The sequence below is a fragment of the Nymphaea colorata genome, chromosome 4 (genome assembly GCF_008831285.2).
Source record: "Nymphaea colorata isolate Beijing-Zhang1983 chromosome 4, ASM883128v2, whole genome shotgun sequence".
Taxonomy (NCBI): domain Eukaryota; kingdom Viridiplantae; phylum Streptophyta; class Magnoliopsida; order Nymphaeales; family Nymphaeaceae; genus Nymphaea; species Nymphaea colorata.
The window spans coordinates 21,445,078-21,461,506 of NC_045141.1; the positions used below are offsets into that span (position 1 = coordinate 21,445,078).

The 16,429-nt window shown below is 40.6% G+C and overlaps 3 protein-coding genes across 4 annotated transcripts; 1 reads left to right on the forward strand and 2 right to left on the reverse strand.

Moving 5' to 3' along the window:
• Nucleotides 1–1,180: 1,180 nt before the first annotated feature.
• Nucleotides 1,181–4,641, reverse strand: LOC116252682 (10 kDa chaperonin 1, chloroplastic-like). The gene is made up of 7 exons (XM_031627116.2): nucleotides 4,374–4,641; nucleotides 4,215–4,294; nucleotides 4,071–4,121; nucleotides 2,862–2,927; nucleotides 2,730–2,777; nucleotides 2,209–2,238; nucleotides 1,181–1,502 (listed from the first exon to the last, which is right to left on the reverse strand). Exons 1-7 carry the CDS (start codon nucleotides 4,624–4,626, stop codon nucleotides 1,434–1,436), a joined length of 597 nt encoding a protein of 198 aa, XP_031482976.1. The 5' UTR covers nucleotides 4,627–4,641; the 3' UTR covers nucleotides 1,181–1,433.
• A 1,300-nt stretch (nucleotides 4,642–5,941) lies between these two features.
• On the reverse strand, nucleotides 5,942–9,610 carry LOC116252681 (superoxide dismutase [Fe], chloroplastic-like). The gene is made up of 8 exons (XM_031627115.2): nucleotides 9,408–9,610; nucleotides 8,376–8,411; nucleotides 8,103–8,291; nucleotides 7,480–7,651; nucleotides 7,270–7,385; nucleotides 6,802–6,828; nucleotides 6,629–6,652; nucleotides 5,942–6,525 (listed from the first exon to the last, which is right to left on the reverse strand). Exons 1-8 carry the CDS (start codon nucleotides 9,438–9,440, stop codon nucleotides 6,406–6,408), a joined length of 717 nt encoding a protein of 238 aa, XP_031482975.1. The 5' UTR covers nucleotides 9,441–9,610; the 3' UTR covers nucleotides 5,942–6,405.
• Nucleotides 9,611–11,924: 2,314 nt separating this feature from the next.
• LOC116252227 (superoxide dismutase [Fe], chloroplastic-like) lies at nucleotides 11,925–16,198 on the forward strand. 2 transcript variants are annotated; one of them, XM_031626360.2, is made up of 10 exons: nucleotides 11,981–12,071; nucleotides 12,163–12,212; nucleotides 12,671–12,754; nucleotides 12,845–13,024; nucleotides 13,126–13,314; nucleotides 14,486–14,657; nucleotides 14,774–14,892; nucleotides 15,447–15,473; nucleotides 15,599–15,622; nucleotides 15,710–16,198. In XM_031626360.2, exons 4-10 carry the CDS (start codon nucleotides 12,935–12,937, stop codon nucleotides 15,920–15,922), a joined length of 834 nt encoding a protein of 277 aa, XP_031482220.1. In that variant the 5' UTR covers nucleotides 11,981–12,071; nucleotides 12,163–12,212; nucleotides 12,671–12,754; nucleotides 12,845–12,934; the 3' UTR covers nucleotides 15,923–16,198. The 2 variants fall into 2 exon arrangements, with proteins under 2 accessions (XP_031482219.1, XP_031482220.1); XM_031626359.1 differs by lacking the exon at nucleotides 12,671–12,754 and having other exon boundaries at nucleotides 11,925–12,071; nucleotides 12,953–13,024.
• The last annotated feature ends 231 nt before the right edge of the window (nucleotides 16,199–16,429 follow it).

Genomic DNA, 16,429 nt, shown 5'->3' on the forward strand with positions numbered 1-16,429 from the left:
TGCTTAAGTCTGCAGATGGACTCTCTATCTGGTTGTCATGGTCACGTCGGCTTAAGACGCTTTCTAGGTATTGTTGCGATTTAAGATTATATTGGTTGCTGTGCCGTCTGCCATATCACACTACCTTTTCAGATAGTGAAGAAAAAATTGGTAAATTAATCCTTTTAAAATTGTCTCTCATAAGTTTTCGCTGATTAGAGGTCCTAGGTCGGACCCATTTTCTAAGGTAATTGTCTTTTTTTTTTTCTGAAAAAAGGGTTAGGCTTTTCATCTGTCACAGCAGATGTGCAGGCCTCGTATTCGTGAATACTGTATTTTAACCTTGCTGCGGTTTATCTTTACTCAGAATATCTGAGATAACGTAGCGTCGCTTCATTAGGTCTGGAACCTGCAATCTCCGGAGTTCATGAGCCTGGAGTAGGTCCTTCATCCTGCTTGTTCTCCCTCTCTTGTCACTGCCTGCTCCGGTTGCTTGGTCCACAGCACGTTCGAGCACGCAATGGATGAGCATGAGTTGGAGACTGAAGCGTTCTTGTGAGCGGCGGCTTTGCCATGCCCACTTCATTAAGCTTTTGTATACCTATTGATGTTGGCCGTAACCGCACGACTTGCCTAACGAGTACGACGTTCACAGAGGACGTGGCTCGTCCCTGATATCCGTTGGTAGTGATAGGAAGACAGGTGCGTCTAACATCGTAGCCAATAAACGGGCCAGGAGAGAATTTTAGTGCGGTTGCACGTTCAGGCGCGACACTAGTAACATCTGTAGTTGGGGATCAAACTACGGGATCATGTTAGGGAAACAGTGAAACGTTTTGGTATTGGGGTTTCTTAAAAACTTGTTCGAGTACAAGCGCGTCTGAAAAATAGGGAACTATATGGAATAGATGGTACAGGAATTTTGCAAACAGTTGGTTGCTTATCCAGAACGTATTGGCACCAATTCTCTAAACTTGCACATAAAACTCCAAACTATAGGAAAAGAGCCTCCAGATCCTGCAAGTTACAGCATGATCCAGTTCTCTATTGCCTTTTTAACCGTACCTTGTCCTTTAACAGCGGTAATCAGATTATGTTGGTGCTAGATGTCCTTGAAAATCTCACGTCACAAGTATTTTGCCTCAATGGGTCGCGTTGCCTTCCACTTACAATGTCATACACTGACCGCGTCACATCGATGTGGCTCGACAAAATTCACCTTGGTATTGCTTAGTCGATCTTTCTGATGTAATAATTCTGTCTGAGTGGCCACAACATAATATGTAGGATCCCACACAGAGAGGGAGAGGGAGATTTTGGAAAGCCACGACCAACAAACTAATTTATTTTCATGTAAATGACAAAACAGCAACGACAAGAACCTACAACGGCCTAAAAACTACCGGAGAACTCAAAGATGCCACCCGTAATGGGAAATGAATAGTTGGTCCTGGTTACTCAACCAGAGCCAATAGGTCTCCAGCCTTACAGAAGCAGTGTTTGGCATCAGTCCCCAGGTCCACCTGTACAGAAACCCGTCAAGTAATCATCTACTGACCAGCAAGCAAAAAAGAGACAGAAATACATTTGTGAAGCAGCAGGCAGACAGACAGCTGATAACATTGACGGGGGTTCAACTAAGGGAAGTGAACTGCCTCCAAAACGGAAACCTAACTTGTGAGTTTCCCGTTAAATGGGAAGCAGCGCTTTGCCAAAGCACTAACAATAACAAGGACCATAATTCGGATTATCAAAATATTTGCAAGAGGAAGCTCAGATAAGCAATAGAAAGACTTTGATTTGGAGCTGTACCTACTTGATTGATGAATTTGGGATTACAAAATATGATGTTTGTAAGAGGAAGCTCAGAAAAGCATCATAGGCTTTTGACTAGGAGCTGCGGTCAGTTCAAATGCGAATGAATGCAAGATTACCGCACAACTACATAATCGAGACTCCTGCAGGACCTCAAGGAGTTCCAAGCTGGTTTTGTCTCAACGACAATCACCAAGTAGGACAAACTTGTTTTCAACTACGACTGTAAACAACACCCGCCTAGTTTCTTAAATACGATGAGTTGCCATGAAAACAATCCGGTATTTGAGCATGGCCTTCACTAGAAAGTTCAGCTAAATCAAGCACTAAAATAGATCAGGTGGAGTTCTCGATGCATTGAAAAAAGCCAGTCCATAAGTCAGGTAATAGAAGTTCAAGCACTGACAAACTCACCTCATATGCATTAATGTCCGAGAAAAGAACCTGCAAATAAAAGAAAAATTGGTTAAAGATCTGACTCATATGACGGATGACCCATATTTCTCACTAACAATCATATACTTACACAAGATTGCATATAACTTCAACATCTACTTGCAGTTACGCAGTGATTGCTATACCACATTCACATGCACATGGTATGGGGATAGAATTACATACACATATTGACACATATAGTACACAATGTTACAAGACGAGCTAATTATGGAGCTGCAGATGGTCATTACAATCCAAAGCATATTGGAGATGTATAATCAACTACCAATTAATAACATAAATATGTGTTGGATGCTTGCAATATACTAAATCATGAAATGAAATACCACATGCAGGCATAGGTAAGGCGGGCAGGTATAACTACTTAGAATAGGAAACAAGAACTCATACAAGTCGATACAGTTCTGTGCATCAACTGTAAGCAGCATTCAAAGTGCTTCAACAACTCCGGTGACATTTATCAATAGCTAGCTTACCTTCTTGCCAGCTTCAACATTAGTGACGTCCACTCCAACAGACAAAACCTGTTCATGCAAACAAAAATGAAACATGGAATAGACTTTTCACAAATTTTTCCAACAAAAATTGACACTTTTTCCAAGGCTCACCTCGCCCATAAGATACCGTTCAAATTTGACAGCTGATTTTGGCAACAACACTCCACCAGAAGATTTCTGCATCATAGCACTAATTTGGTCAACAGTAAAACTAATCTAAACGATGGTCAACCACGCAGAAATTGGATAGCTGAAACTCGTAAAAATCGTAAAAATGTATAAGCCATTAACAAAATTTCTTGTGAGAAATAAATATAATACTGGCATGAGCATGCAACTTCTTAATTCAACTCCATTATCAAACTTTAAGAAAGGATGTATGATAGCTAGGTAATAAAGGTTAACAATATTCACTTTGGTTTTACCTCCATGCTTTCACCTCACAACCACAGCTTTTTTTGTTTTTGTTTTTGGTGAATATGCCTCCCGTATAGGGAACAAATAACTATAAGAAATACTATTATTGCTGATAATAGAATCATCTTCAAATTTCCACTAGTTGCTCCAGATTCATCAGAAAAAATTTCATGCAGATTTGATGGTCTTTCTGCATACATATAGCTCGTCGCGAGCAATTTTTTTCATGATTAACTATTTTAAATGAAGAACAAACACATGCAGTTATGCAGTCATCCACTGAGTGAAATGTCTCGGAGAAAATGATAAATTTTCTTAGTGAATAGCTGATTGTTGTATAGACTCAAAAAGGGCAAGCCGTGTGAATTACAAGTTAAAAAACCCCAAATCCAGTATCTGGCATCCCAAAGGGCACAGCACGCACATTAGGAAACTTACAAGAAATATGAAAGCAGTCAACCCGACGCGTAAGTTGTCCACAACATTATTTCAGACAGCCTTATCCAAACAACAGAACATAAAATAAAAAGATGATACATCATTTAATCTCGAAGCGACAACCTTTACATTCAAGAATCAAACAGAAATATCCAAATGTGTACGGAATTTCCTAAATTGCAGTTGAACGAAGTAAAAAATTCCAACAAGAAGCAGTCTTGAGCTCCATTTCTAATCAATGGAAAGAAAACAAGAATGTAGAACAATGAAAAGCTAATACGACTAAAATGCTTAGAAGAGACCAACTCCCACATCGTAGTGGAGTACATTCAACTTAAAGCATCCACGGCAATATATGTTCTAACAGAAGCCCATAAAAATGATCAAACACTGAAAATGGTAAGAGAAATGAATTTGGAAAAAAAGGAAACCCGCAAGAGCAAAGAGAGTAGCAAGCATACGTACTTCAGGCAACTGCTCCAGGCGAACTAGAACCCTATCCGCTTGAGGTACAACCTGCACATTTGAACACCACAAAATTTCAACACGCAAAAGAGAGAGAGAGAGAGAGAGAGAGAGAGAGAGAGAGAGAGAGAGAGAGAGAGAGACCTTTGCGGGGTCCCATTTCGTGGCAATTGCGTTTATTCTGGGGAAAGTCTGGCTTCTTCTTGAAAACGTGAGAATCCCACCTATCAGAAATCCGAAAAGAATGTTAGAAATTGAAGAACAGAACAGAGAGAGAGAGAGAAAGAGAGAGAGAGGGAGAACCGTTCAGGTTTTTGTGGGACACTGGATTTGGTGAGACAAACGTGGTTCTGGGTGCAGAAGGGGACGATGTAGCCAGGAACCCTGCAGCTGCCGCCATTTCCTCCCTCTGCAACTCTTTTTTTTCGAATATCCTCTTGCCCAAAACAGCCCTGCTAATTGGCAGAGAAAGGGGAGAGTGAGAGCGGAGCCGTGGCGGCCGGGAACAGGAATATAGAGAAAGAAGGCGGGGGCCAAGCAGGGTTTTATTATCCATTCCTGCTCTCACGGACCTTCTAGTTGTTTCTATGTGGATCAGGGTTCGGTTCCATATCCAATAATGAGCCTTCGACCCTCTCATCGCCTGTCGCACACTCCCATGGCATCAACGTTGCGACACATTTCCGACCTCTTTGATATTTCGATATTAAAAAAAAAAATCTGTAACACGCTCCTCAAGCACTTCATAGTTCCAAATTTATGCCATGGCTGTAAGTATTTGGCTCATACTTTGTGGCAGCTTGACATGTAACCAAGTCAAAGTTCATACAAGCTCTTGGGAAATTAGTCAGGTTCTTGAAGAGCTCCAAGCGAACAAAGCGGCTTAGAAACTAATATAGCAATACATTCAGATTAATGGGATCCGAAGGCAAAAACTGAGCATTACCTGAAGAACATTCAGCGATCATATGCTCACTTCTCTAGCGGTTCCTTTTAGTCGTTAGTATTTATGATCTTTTCGTTGACAAATAATACACAGGGAACAGACTCTGCAGAATATGATCTATCCCACCTATAACGCATACAATGGAGATGCTAATGAACATCAAGGGGTTATCTGCAACTAATTGCTTCAGGTGCTCCTCATGGGCTGCTTCTTCCCTCCAGCTATTTCTCAAGCAGGGGCAGCCAGCTGCAGCTCCCGTCACGCCATCGCCTTGAGTGCCTGTTCAGTAGTTCATATCTCCTATAACGTCAGGACCACGAGGCTCTTGCAGAAGAACAGACCTCTAGAGCAGATTGAGAGCAAATGAGCTCCTTAACTTGAATATTATTCAACGCACTAAAAGCAACCTGTCACTTTAGCCTGCTTCTTGGCTTTTTTCCTGCATCACACACGCTCCCTTGTAGAAGATTGTCTGAGGTTCGAGTTTCTCTTAAGGGTCAATTACAGTAACAAGTGCCTTCACATTATGGAGCTTATTCCAAATAAGCACGTTCAGATACTCTATGAACCGCTCTCATGACTGACCAGCCGAGAAAGGGCAGATCAGGTTACATGGCGGGCGGGGGAAGTTTTCATCCCCAAATACACGGAACACAAGCTAACTCTTGCTGTCAAGCGCAGATGTGACACCCACTCACGGTTTGCAATTCAGGCTCACCCACAGTATATATTAATCCGAGCCTTTCCTTGAAAACAAACTCTCACCTCCCCCCAAGCGTTAGTTCAACAGATACCCAGGATGATGAGATAAGAAGGTTTGCAGGAGACAGGACGCGAAACACCCCATGAAATCTAAGCACCGGAATTCTTTTCAACAATGTTACTTTTTACATCTTTTAAGTAATAATCCAGTAAATCCAACAACTTGAAGCATAGATTCCTTCAATATATTAATATTTTTAACAAGTCATTGCTACAAGCTGAATTGAATTGGATTAAAATAGCCAGATTTTGCCGAATCACACCCTGTACAAGTTAATTATGAATACTCTGGGGTCTGTATACATGGACGCATTATGCATTTTGAGATCCATCAGAATTTTTAATGATCTACTGTTTCATATCCGGTTCAAATTTGCTCTGCTTGACTTTTTATTTGCTTTTGCAAGATGTGGAACGACAACGCCAGATGATCTAAAACAAGTCATAGCAGGCTTAAGATCGGATCTAAAAGCATCTAAACACTGAAGTGACCGAACCAAACAGAAAATTGCAGCACCCATTCTTCTGAAACTTGAAAGATAACATACTACTCAAAACTAACAGTACTTCCACCCTCAACAAATGAAAAGGTGGGTTCCTCTTATTTAGTCTCTCGAGCTTCAAGATTCACAGCTTTCCTTTTGCCTTCTCCGCTGCTTTCGCCTCTGCAACTTCCAGTCGAGCACTCACTGCATCCCATGAAATAAGCTTCTCCAGGAAGACCGATACATAGTCGGGCCGTCGGTTCTGCATTCATAAACACATGACGTTCATGGAAATGCTGCTTCATTAATTATCGAATCTATAGACAAGAACGAAGTAGAATCAAGTATTGCAATTTGAGGCCAACCTGGTAATCGAGGTAGTAGGCATGCTGCAATGGTGAATCAAATTGAAATATCAGTAGCCAAAAATGGGAAAAGTTTAACAATAAACATTCACCAAAACAACTGCATATTAAAGGGCTACTAGATTCAACAAGCAAAATGTACTTTAGAGAACGAGGATGACACAAGAAGTTACCTCCCAGACATCAACAGTCAGCAACGTCTACAAGAAGTTGAAAAGTTTGTCAGAATACAATAGTGGAGGAGGAACAGACTGAAAATCAAGACTGAACTCTATGCTTGTGAACTCAAAGCCTAAAGGCTAAAGCATCTAACGTAATAAAAAGCAAGGAAAGAGGACATTCAGTTTGTGTTAACGTCAATACTTTGGTACGGCCTCTAACATGACTTGGTCCATATTTTAAGAAATCACACTTTCCATTGATCAGCAGACATGATTACTCCCAAGAATTTTGATTCCCAGGGCAGGGAGTTTTACATAATTTACAAGGAACTGATTTCCATTACAGAAAATTTCTTCAAACGATTAATTACACTCTTCTGAGGGAGGATTCCATTGAAAATCTTCTGAATCTGGTTTCTGTTTTGCACTCGGATATTATCATATGCATCTTAAATGAACAGACAACAGAAAGGTCCGTACCGAGTAGTCCCACACTAAGGGGTTCACAGCATTTGGTGTCTTCATAATTGAAAGCTTGTAATCCTTTTCCAAAGGCACAGGATCCGCTCCTTTCACCTCACCGGCATCAGCCTTATCTGAAAATCATCTAAAACATACTTTGTCAAGTCACTGTTGAATCTGTAAAAGGATGATGCACTCAATAATCCGTGACGAAGGAAGGATCCTTACATATAAGCCATGCCCAACCAGAACCAAACTGGCTAATTGCAGCAGTTCTGAATTCCTTCTCAAACGCATCATAAGATCCAAAATCTCTTTCAATAAGTTTTAAAAGATGGCCTTCAGGCCGCCCTCCTCCTCCTGGCTTCATAGAATCCCAGAAGAAATCATGGTTCCATACCTGCAAAAGGCAAAAAATCCTTAAATGTTCAGAATTGGTCTTCCGTATCCATGTCTTGGAACAACCCTGGCTGTCTAATTCCATCGAGGGAATCTAATCAGAAGGCTTCTCAGTGACAAAATAAACATCACATATTTTGTGCTCAAACAAAATAACCATTCGATGCGCTGTGGGGTTCAGAAGACGCATGATACAACACAGGAAATACCAGAGCGATCTAGACAAAAGAAAATTCTTTGCAAAGGAATTGCCCAACAGTGGAATTATACATCAAGATCAATTCAAGTTGCCTATTTCAACCAAGTTCGAGCATTTAACCCCTTCTTTTCCACGAACAAAGAGACCACTCTTACTGTAAAACTCCCAACTTCTAGCAACTACAGAGATTTAACTTAAGAAGCGAATTTCACGCATTTGCCAAAAGGAATATGACAAGACAGAGTGAAAGCACCTGGGCAGCATTATTGAACGGAGGATGAAGATCTCCGTTATTGTATGTTTTCACAATAACATTTTCTAGTGACAATCCACCCAGTTCAGTACCCAAAACTTGCTTGTTTAGATTGTCCACATAAGCTCTGTGATGCTTTCCCCAGTGGAACTCCAGTGTATTGAGGCTCATGTAAGGCGCCAACGCGTCCTGTATCAAACACCAGGCAGCAGAGTATCCTTAAAAGAAATCATCCAAAAAAGAAGGAGAAAAAAGGGGGAAGTCGAGACATACCAATGGATATGGAGGTGGCCTTAACTCAAACTTACCCTGTAAAATAAGACCAAATAGCGTCAAGCAAATGAACCTGAAATAAACTGAAGGTTTCCCATTTTTCTGAAATGAACCTTGCCTTCGAGGCTGTTGACAGAGACATCTCTACCTCGTTGGAATTTTCAACAATTTATTGACGACTATCGGATGCTGATATGATTAGAGATTTAGAGTTCCCTCAAACTAACCATGATAGATAATTACATAACCGTACTTATACCTCTGAGGCTCTGAGGGACCTTGTTGCAAAGAAAGACAATTGATGGTGCGTAAAATCAAACCAGGCCGGGAGGGAAGAACATTTATTTTGGATATATATATACATATATATAAAATTAGATCTGATGAGTAATCACTGGGTTTTCCCTTGCTTTGATTACGTCCATAACCATATCGCTGACTCTAACAGGCGTACAGAGCGGTCAGACCTCCAACTTTACTCACCCCAGAACCCATTTCAGGGATTGGCAAGATGCAGGTGTTATGGCGTATTAACCTATTGCTGTTTTAATAATCTTCAATACCTTTCAATCACTTTTCACGAAAACAATTTTTAATGTTTAAACATCACCATTCTTCACGAAAACCACTTCTCTCTACTCTTGTTCTTGGTTCATGTTTTTTACTTTATTGTTCAAGAGAAGGATGTTCTAGCTCAAGTACTCAAACGGATCAAGTCCTCCACTTTTATGCTAACAGGAACACATCTATATACAGAATTTCTTGTACTGAAGGTTCATAAAGTCCCGGAGATCGAGTCAGGCAGATGGATCACTTGTTGAAGAGAGAGAGTGAGTGAGAGCACTGGCAAGAAAGATCATACATGGTGGAGACACCACTCTAATTGCCTAAGAAAATCAACTTTTCTGGATAAGCTTGTGCATCCAGATATTTTTGGATATGCACCCAAAAGAAAGAAAAATCCCCAACTGTCATCCAAGATTTTAACGAAACAAAAAAGGAAAAGAAAAAAGGGAAAGTCGGTGGCCGAACCTGTTCTTTGGCTGCATCACCTGAGGACGCCATGGATCTCACAGCTTCACTCACTCCCTCGCTCTCTCCGCACTTCCTAGCGATGGGCCGCTTGGGGTTTTGAGCTGTGTAGTAACGTGTACTGCCGCTTGTAAGTACCTTGTACTACCACCACCGAAGACTGACGCATGTGGTAGGTGGAAAATCAGATGGAATTCACGCCGCTAGAATGGTCGTTTGGTCCAGACCGTCTGAAAGCGTTGCAGGACTAAGACACCTTTAAAGTTCTTAGCAATAGCAGATGAGTCGGATCGCCTGGGCCTGCAGGAGGTCCCGGACTGAGTTGGGTAAAGGCCGGGCATGTCAAGAGGGTGCCCGAATAAGAACGAGATCAGGTCCGGACCGAACAGCAATCGGACCTCTATCACGAGCGGTCTGTCCCCTGTTTCCTCGGGTAAAGAACTCAGTGACTGCACGCAGGAATTGGCATGAGGGGCCGGAGGAGCCAAGATAAGAGAGCTAGACGACCATCACTCAGCCATTAATGCTGCTGCTGCTACACGTTTTTGTTTTAATGGCGTATCGTCACGGTGGCAACTAGCCAGAAAGGATGCCAGGAGCAAAACTCGATCTTACTGCCAAGTGGGGATCATGTAAGGCAGAAAGTAAAATGGGTAGGTCGGGTTTAATTTAATCTGTCAAATTTGGTTCTTTTTTTTGTCTACCATTTGATTAGGCCGTTTTGGATCTGAATCGTTTGCATTGAATCCTGAACAAACATCAGTAATTCATTTGGTAGAAGGAGGTCGGTTGGTAGCTCACATGAAAGAGCTAGCAGCTGTGAATGACATCAAATTCAACCTTGTTATGTTTAAAATGGACGAGCAACTCAGCTGTTGGGTTTGTTCGGGGTTCATCTTCCATCAACTCGGAAACGAGCCCATCACACACCCCCAGCTTTCACATAAGGCTGTCGTCCACATAATTCCACAGGATATTGTAACATACTACTGCTACACGACATGTTTGGTGAAAAGACAACATAATGTAAAACTGAACTTCAATAAGCCTGTTCATGTTTTGCCGAATGACTCACAAAAAATGTTTTTCGGTTGTCTCATCACGACCTACCAGCCGCTACCACTCTTGGTCTATTTCTCCTCTAGTAAAAAGAGAATAACCCCCGACCATTAATGGAGTAATATCAAAGGTCAGATCGTAGTTTGTACTCAAAATCCTGATCACATGTTGAATCTAGAGATATTCAAATCTTATTCAAATTGATCCAAATCTGAGTTTCATCCGTTTGTCTCTATTTAAAGGAATGCGGGACTCATTTTGTGAGTTTAGGTGGTGATGTGAGAATCTAAATTGTTTCTCTTTAACGTTTCATGCTTATGTAAGTTGGTTTTCAATCATTTTTATCTTCTTTAGAGTGATTTATTAGTTTGTCTAGCTTAATAGTTTTGCATTACTGCATCAAGTGACACCAGAATTAGGCTCAAAGATCCGTTATTCGTGATGGCAGGTTTAAAGGAGGATGAAACACTTGCCCACGATTTTTTAGACGTGCGTTTCCAAAATTTTGTACAGAAGATGGATGAAAACAATCAAAGGCTTAACACAGTTGAATGAACATGGACAACAACTAGATGATTATTGGTGCACAATGAACAAGTTCCAAGCCTTGCACATGTGTGAGATGGAAGAGTTTACTATGTGGCTAGAGGACTGCAGCCATCACCGTGGGATGGAGGCAAGCTTGGGCGATTAGATTACCCACTTAGACCCATAAAAAAAAATTTATTTTTATGTTGACCTTTCAAGACAATCTTATTCATTTACACGTGAATATCCGTTAAACATTTAAAATTTATTATTAGTGCCCTTCAACTAAAAATTTCTGGCTCCACCCATACCACCATCAAAGCACTATCCATTTGAAATGTGCAAAATGAGGATCGGTTGGGAAAGATATTAAATCCTTTCTTTTAACTATTTATTTTATTTCATGTTGTGTTATCATAATTTTCAGTTATTTCTTTTCAGCCTTTATTTTCCTGCATTTGCTTTTGTTTAACACTAGCTTTAGCTGACTGCAGGGTTTAGGACATAAAAATCTATCTGCCGCATTAGATCTTGTTTCAAATTACCCTTTTTTCAATTACTTTGATATAAGACCAACCAATTTACATAAATTTTTACTTGAATGGATTCAGCCAAGATTGACGAAGTTAGATTCATAATCTAGGTTTCCGCTCATATTGGAGTTGCTCAAATGAACTGTTGTCACTGTTTGGTTCTTTTGACTCGTTTCGGGTTCCAGAAGACATTGTAATGGTGACATCAAGTGTGGAGACCACTGCCAGATGACGTATTAAGGTGAGTGTCTATGCATTTCCATCCAATGTTTCGGTGACAACTGCGGCGCTACTTTATTAGGTTTGAGTAAATTATTTTTAATACCAAAAGATTTTTTTTTTTTTTTTGGAAAAGAGAAAAATCCGTCTTGTATTCTAAGGGTTTCTGAATGACTAGGATGCCCTTTGATGCCAGCGACTTTGTAGCGGTGTTCCTGTTCCCCCTTGGCGCTAGATTCAGTTGGAACGTGGATAGAGCACTTCAGAATGGAGTGTGCGACACCATCAGCTCTCCCTTCTCAAGCACTTCCTCTGTTTTGTTCAGGTGTATGGAGTCCCCCGTTTCACTTTTGTCACTTGGTTTGACTTACAAAGGAGGAATGCTCACTACCACTGTATTTGTTTTGTTGCCAAAGGTCTGAGAAGGTCGCCATTAGCTCATCAACTGAAATGGGGAGCACCAAAGGTCCATCTTTTGGCTTTACCTTCTCTTTTGTGGGGGTGATTCTGGTATTCTATGTTAGTTCCTCGTACTCTCGCACCGTCCTTTCTGAGATCTTGCACCCATGGTATTGTGTACACATAAGTGAACTATATGATGTTTCTTTGTTTATATGAGAGACGAGAATTCGATGGGTTCATGGTTTTTCTTTCTTCCGCTTCCTTTTCATTGGAAGTTAACAATTTGATTGATATATTTTCATGGTTTTGTTCTGTGTATTTTGGAGATGGCAAGGTTTTTATATGTTGCTCTGCCTGTTTCGGATACAGCGAGGTTTCTATGAGTTGCCTACCTAATGTTCCACCAATGTAGTTGCACATTTTCTGTTTGGTTGACATTTATACGAAAATTGTTGCTTTTCTTTGTTCTTATTGCATGTCAACGTGTCTCGTGCTACATGTGGTTTACTTGTTTGTTATTAGGCGTGAGAGAACCGCGCTCCTGTGATACTCCCATGCAGAGTATGATGGCATTCATACACGTGCGTGACCGAAGCATGACCTTGGGTACTACTGATATACTCATATTTTCAAGAAATATGCAGCCATTATCTGCATCACATAAGAAATTTGATAAATGGAACCTATCTCATGCAGTTGCTAGATGAGGAGTCATCTCGTCCGGCGATATGGCTATGCGAGGAATTATTTTTTGCTTTTTCACTTGCCTGGTTTCTTATTCTTTAAATGATTAATTGGTTTCAGAAGAATTATTCAAGGAAGAGGCATGCTTTTGTTCATGCTCAGCTCGACTTGAAGCCACCTCCATATTCACTGGTATGCCCATTGCATTGGCTTCGATATTTCTTTTTTTGGGCAAGAAGTAAGGAGTACTACTTCTTTAGAATTAATTTTATGTATTTATTTTTGTTTAATAGGATGCCTTGGAGCCACATATGAGCCGTCAAACATTAGAGTATCACTGGGGAAAGCATCATAGAGCATATGTGGACAATCTAAACAAGCAGATTGCAGGAACTGAGCTGGACGGAATGTCACTAGAAGAAATCATCGTCACCACATACAACAAGGGGGATCCTCTTCCTCCGTTTAATAATTCTGCACAGGTGCATAGACCCAGTATTTTGTGTCTTTTATAGCTTTTATATATTTTAGATATGATAATTTGGTATGACTAGTCGGTTTGATGGATTAAGCTGGTCAAAATTTTGTGATGTGATGGGAGGATTACTACTTGTTGGGTGTTTGTTTATTTAGTCTAGTAACCACTTCAGTGTAATTATCATGGCGCACATTTATAATTGTTATGACACTTGTGGAATGGCCCCTAATGTAGATTGAAAATCCATCAACTAATTATAGTGCTTCATGTTAATGCATGACCAAGTCTGTGATGGCTGGTGAGCATTGTGTATGTGAAGATTGCTTCCTTTCTTCCTCTCTCCATTTCGAACAGAGGCTGGTTCTGCCTAAGTACATTGTTAAGATGCTCTAGCATGTGCTGTGTCTGCTAGCATCCATTGCCAAGGCAAGTGGTGCAACATATATGAAAGATGCTTCTTACATGCTCATGATGGTGAATGTTGATATTCACAGCTGATGGTTAGTGAGCATTTAAGCAATCTGGTTTAGCAGAAGAAGCATTATCTGCTTACCGGAACCTAGGATGCAGATTACGGGTACAGATGCAGAACAGGTCACAAACATTTGGACAGCATCCAGGGTTTTGCTAAAGTTCGATCCTTATATATAATACATATATTTATTCTGCTCTTTTCTTTTGCTGCTTTTAGTCTTAAGCTGTTAAACAATTCTGACTCATAATAAAAGTTAAAATGTTTATGCGGTTAATGGAGATTTTTGAAGGATAAAAACAATGCTGATAGTAATAAGAATTGAGGTCACAAAGACCAATAGATAAATCTAGCAACATAGCATTGGACATGTCAAAAATATGTTTGACTGTTCATCAAGTAGGATGTTACTTTTGGTGCCATGTCCTGCCTACACAAGACACGGTTGGCAAGTGGCAATAAGATATGGATCAAAATGGACTTATACCGTGTTTCCAAAATGTGATTCTTTAGGTTCTTTTAGGTCTATCCATTTTGTTTACTCGATATCTGCTATTCTAATATATTGCAAAGTTAAGAACCAGGATAGATCAAGCTCCTGATTGTACAAATTTACTATCATGAGAAAACCAAGGTCTCCAGACGGGAACCTGCTTTTTGCTGAACTCATACTTGTATGACAAAGTTTTTCCAATGTATGCAGGCATGGAACCACAATTTCTTCTGGGAATCTATGAAGCCTGGAGGAGGAGGAGTTCCTACTGGGATTCTTCTGGAACTGATTGAAAGAGATTTTGGCTCATTTGATGCATTTGTGCGAGAATTTAAGGCCGCAGCAACTACACAGTTTGGGTCTGGTTGGGCTTGGCTGTCCTGTAAGTACCAGATATTGTTGCCATTCTATGCGTATCTTGTATTATTGTTGACAGAGTTGCAGAGGATTTACTACCTCTAGGATAGCTTAATGCCAGTATTTTCCTTCTTCTTCCAGATAAGGCAAACAAACTTGCAGTGGGGAATGCAGTGAATCCTCTTCCTACAGAGAAAGATAACAAGCTAGTGATTTCCAAAAGTCCCAATGCAGTGAACCCTCTTGTTTGGGATTACTCGGTACTCTGAGCTTATTTTACATCCTTTCTTTGAAGATGTGTAATCTGAGTCGGTACTCTGAGCTTATTTTACATCCTTTCTTTGAAGATGTGTAATCTGAGCAGTTATTTGGTTAAATAGAAACATTGATGCTTAGTTCCTCCCTCTAGAGTCTTAGATTGACTAACTATACACCATTGAGCCCCAAGGGGCTTAGCATAGCTGGTCAGCTAGTTGTGTGAGTGAGAGCCCCCTCGGCAGTTTGATTCCAGCGGGTGTTAAATTTGAGTGCAAATGGTGGCGAGCGGACACTCTAGTTGACAGGTGTATTATGGATCCATCTAGGTCCTGAAGCTGCCCTAGACCTCAAGGGCAGGAGGAAGGAAGGGGGCTTCAGCTTCTCACTGGGCTATGGAGTTCTCTCCTGCTCACCCAGAACTGATACACCATTGAGCAAGAATGGTGCGGTGTCATTCACCCACTAACACCTTTCTGTTTTTAAATATATTGGGTTTTATGAGTTGCTTCTTCTAGATTATCATTCGCTTCTGATGCAAGTGCTAAATTTCTTGCAGCCATTGCTGACTATTGATGTATGGGAGGTAACTTGTGCATCCCTTCCATGTTCTTAATGGTCTTTGTGACTTAACACATTTCCTCTTAACAATTTCCAAGTTTCCATTCTAACTGCTGATAACTCATTTTTTGGTTCTTCTCTTTGATCCAGCATGCTTACTACCTTGACTATGAGGTTGGTTCAATTAACTATGCCCATAACTTTTCCAGTTTCTTTCCGTAAACAAACATTGCATTCATTCGTCTGCATTTGTCAAAGCAGTACAAGCGTCCAGAATATGTTTCAGTGTTCATGGAGCAGCTTGTTTCGTGGGAGTCTGTAAGTGCCAGATTGGAGATTGCAAAAGCCAAAGCAGAAGAACGGGCAAGGGAGGAGGAGGAAAGGATAAGAAAAGAGGAGACACAAGAATGGGAGAACAGCGAACCAGTGGAGATGTATATGGACGGCGAGCCTGAAGGGTCAGATTCAGAATGAAGGAAGGGCCTTCTAAGTTTCTGTCGGTATGGTAGTTGTATCTTCAATGCGTCGGTATATCGTCTTTTTGGTATACCCGGTCGGCTTTAATTAGCACAGGATAGCCCCTTGGTCTTTAGTTAGCTTGATTTATATGATATTCGGGCTGTACAGTTTTCAGAGCTTAACGAGAGAATTTTATGACGGCTTGCAGGAGATTTCATTATAGTAAACAAAATATTTTGTAACACGATGAGTATTAGCACTATTAGCAGCTGCTTATTGGGCTTTCCATTATCTTGAGATCATTTCACATGATTAGCTAGTGATAGATGATTGCAGTATTTATTCACCATGTATTCTAGTTAACAATCTGACAAAATTATAAAAGTTCAAAGTAAGCAAATACTATGCATGAGATTGAAAGCCCGAAATCCTTTTGTGAGTTGTGATATTTTGTAGCATGATCACCTACCTGTCTCGTTGAATTCCCAGAGTAGATAAACTTTCATATGTCTATAGATTTGG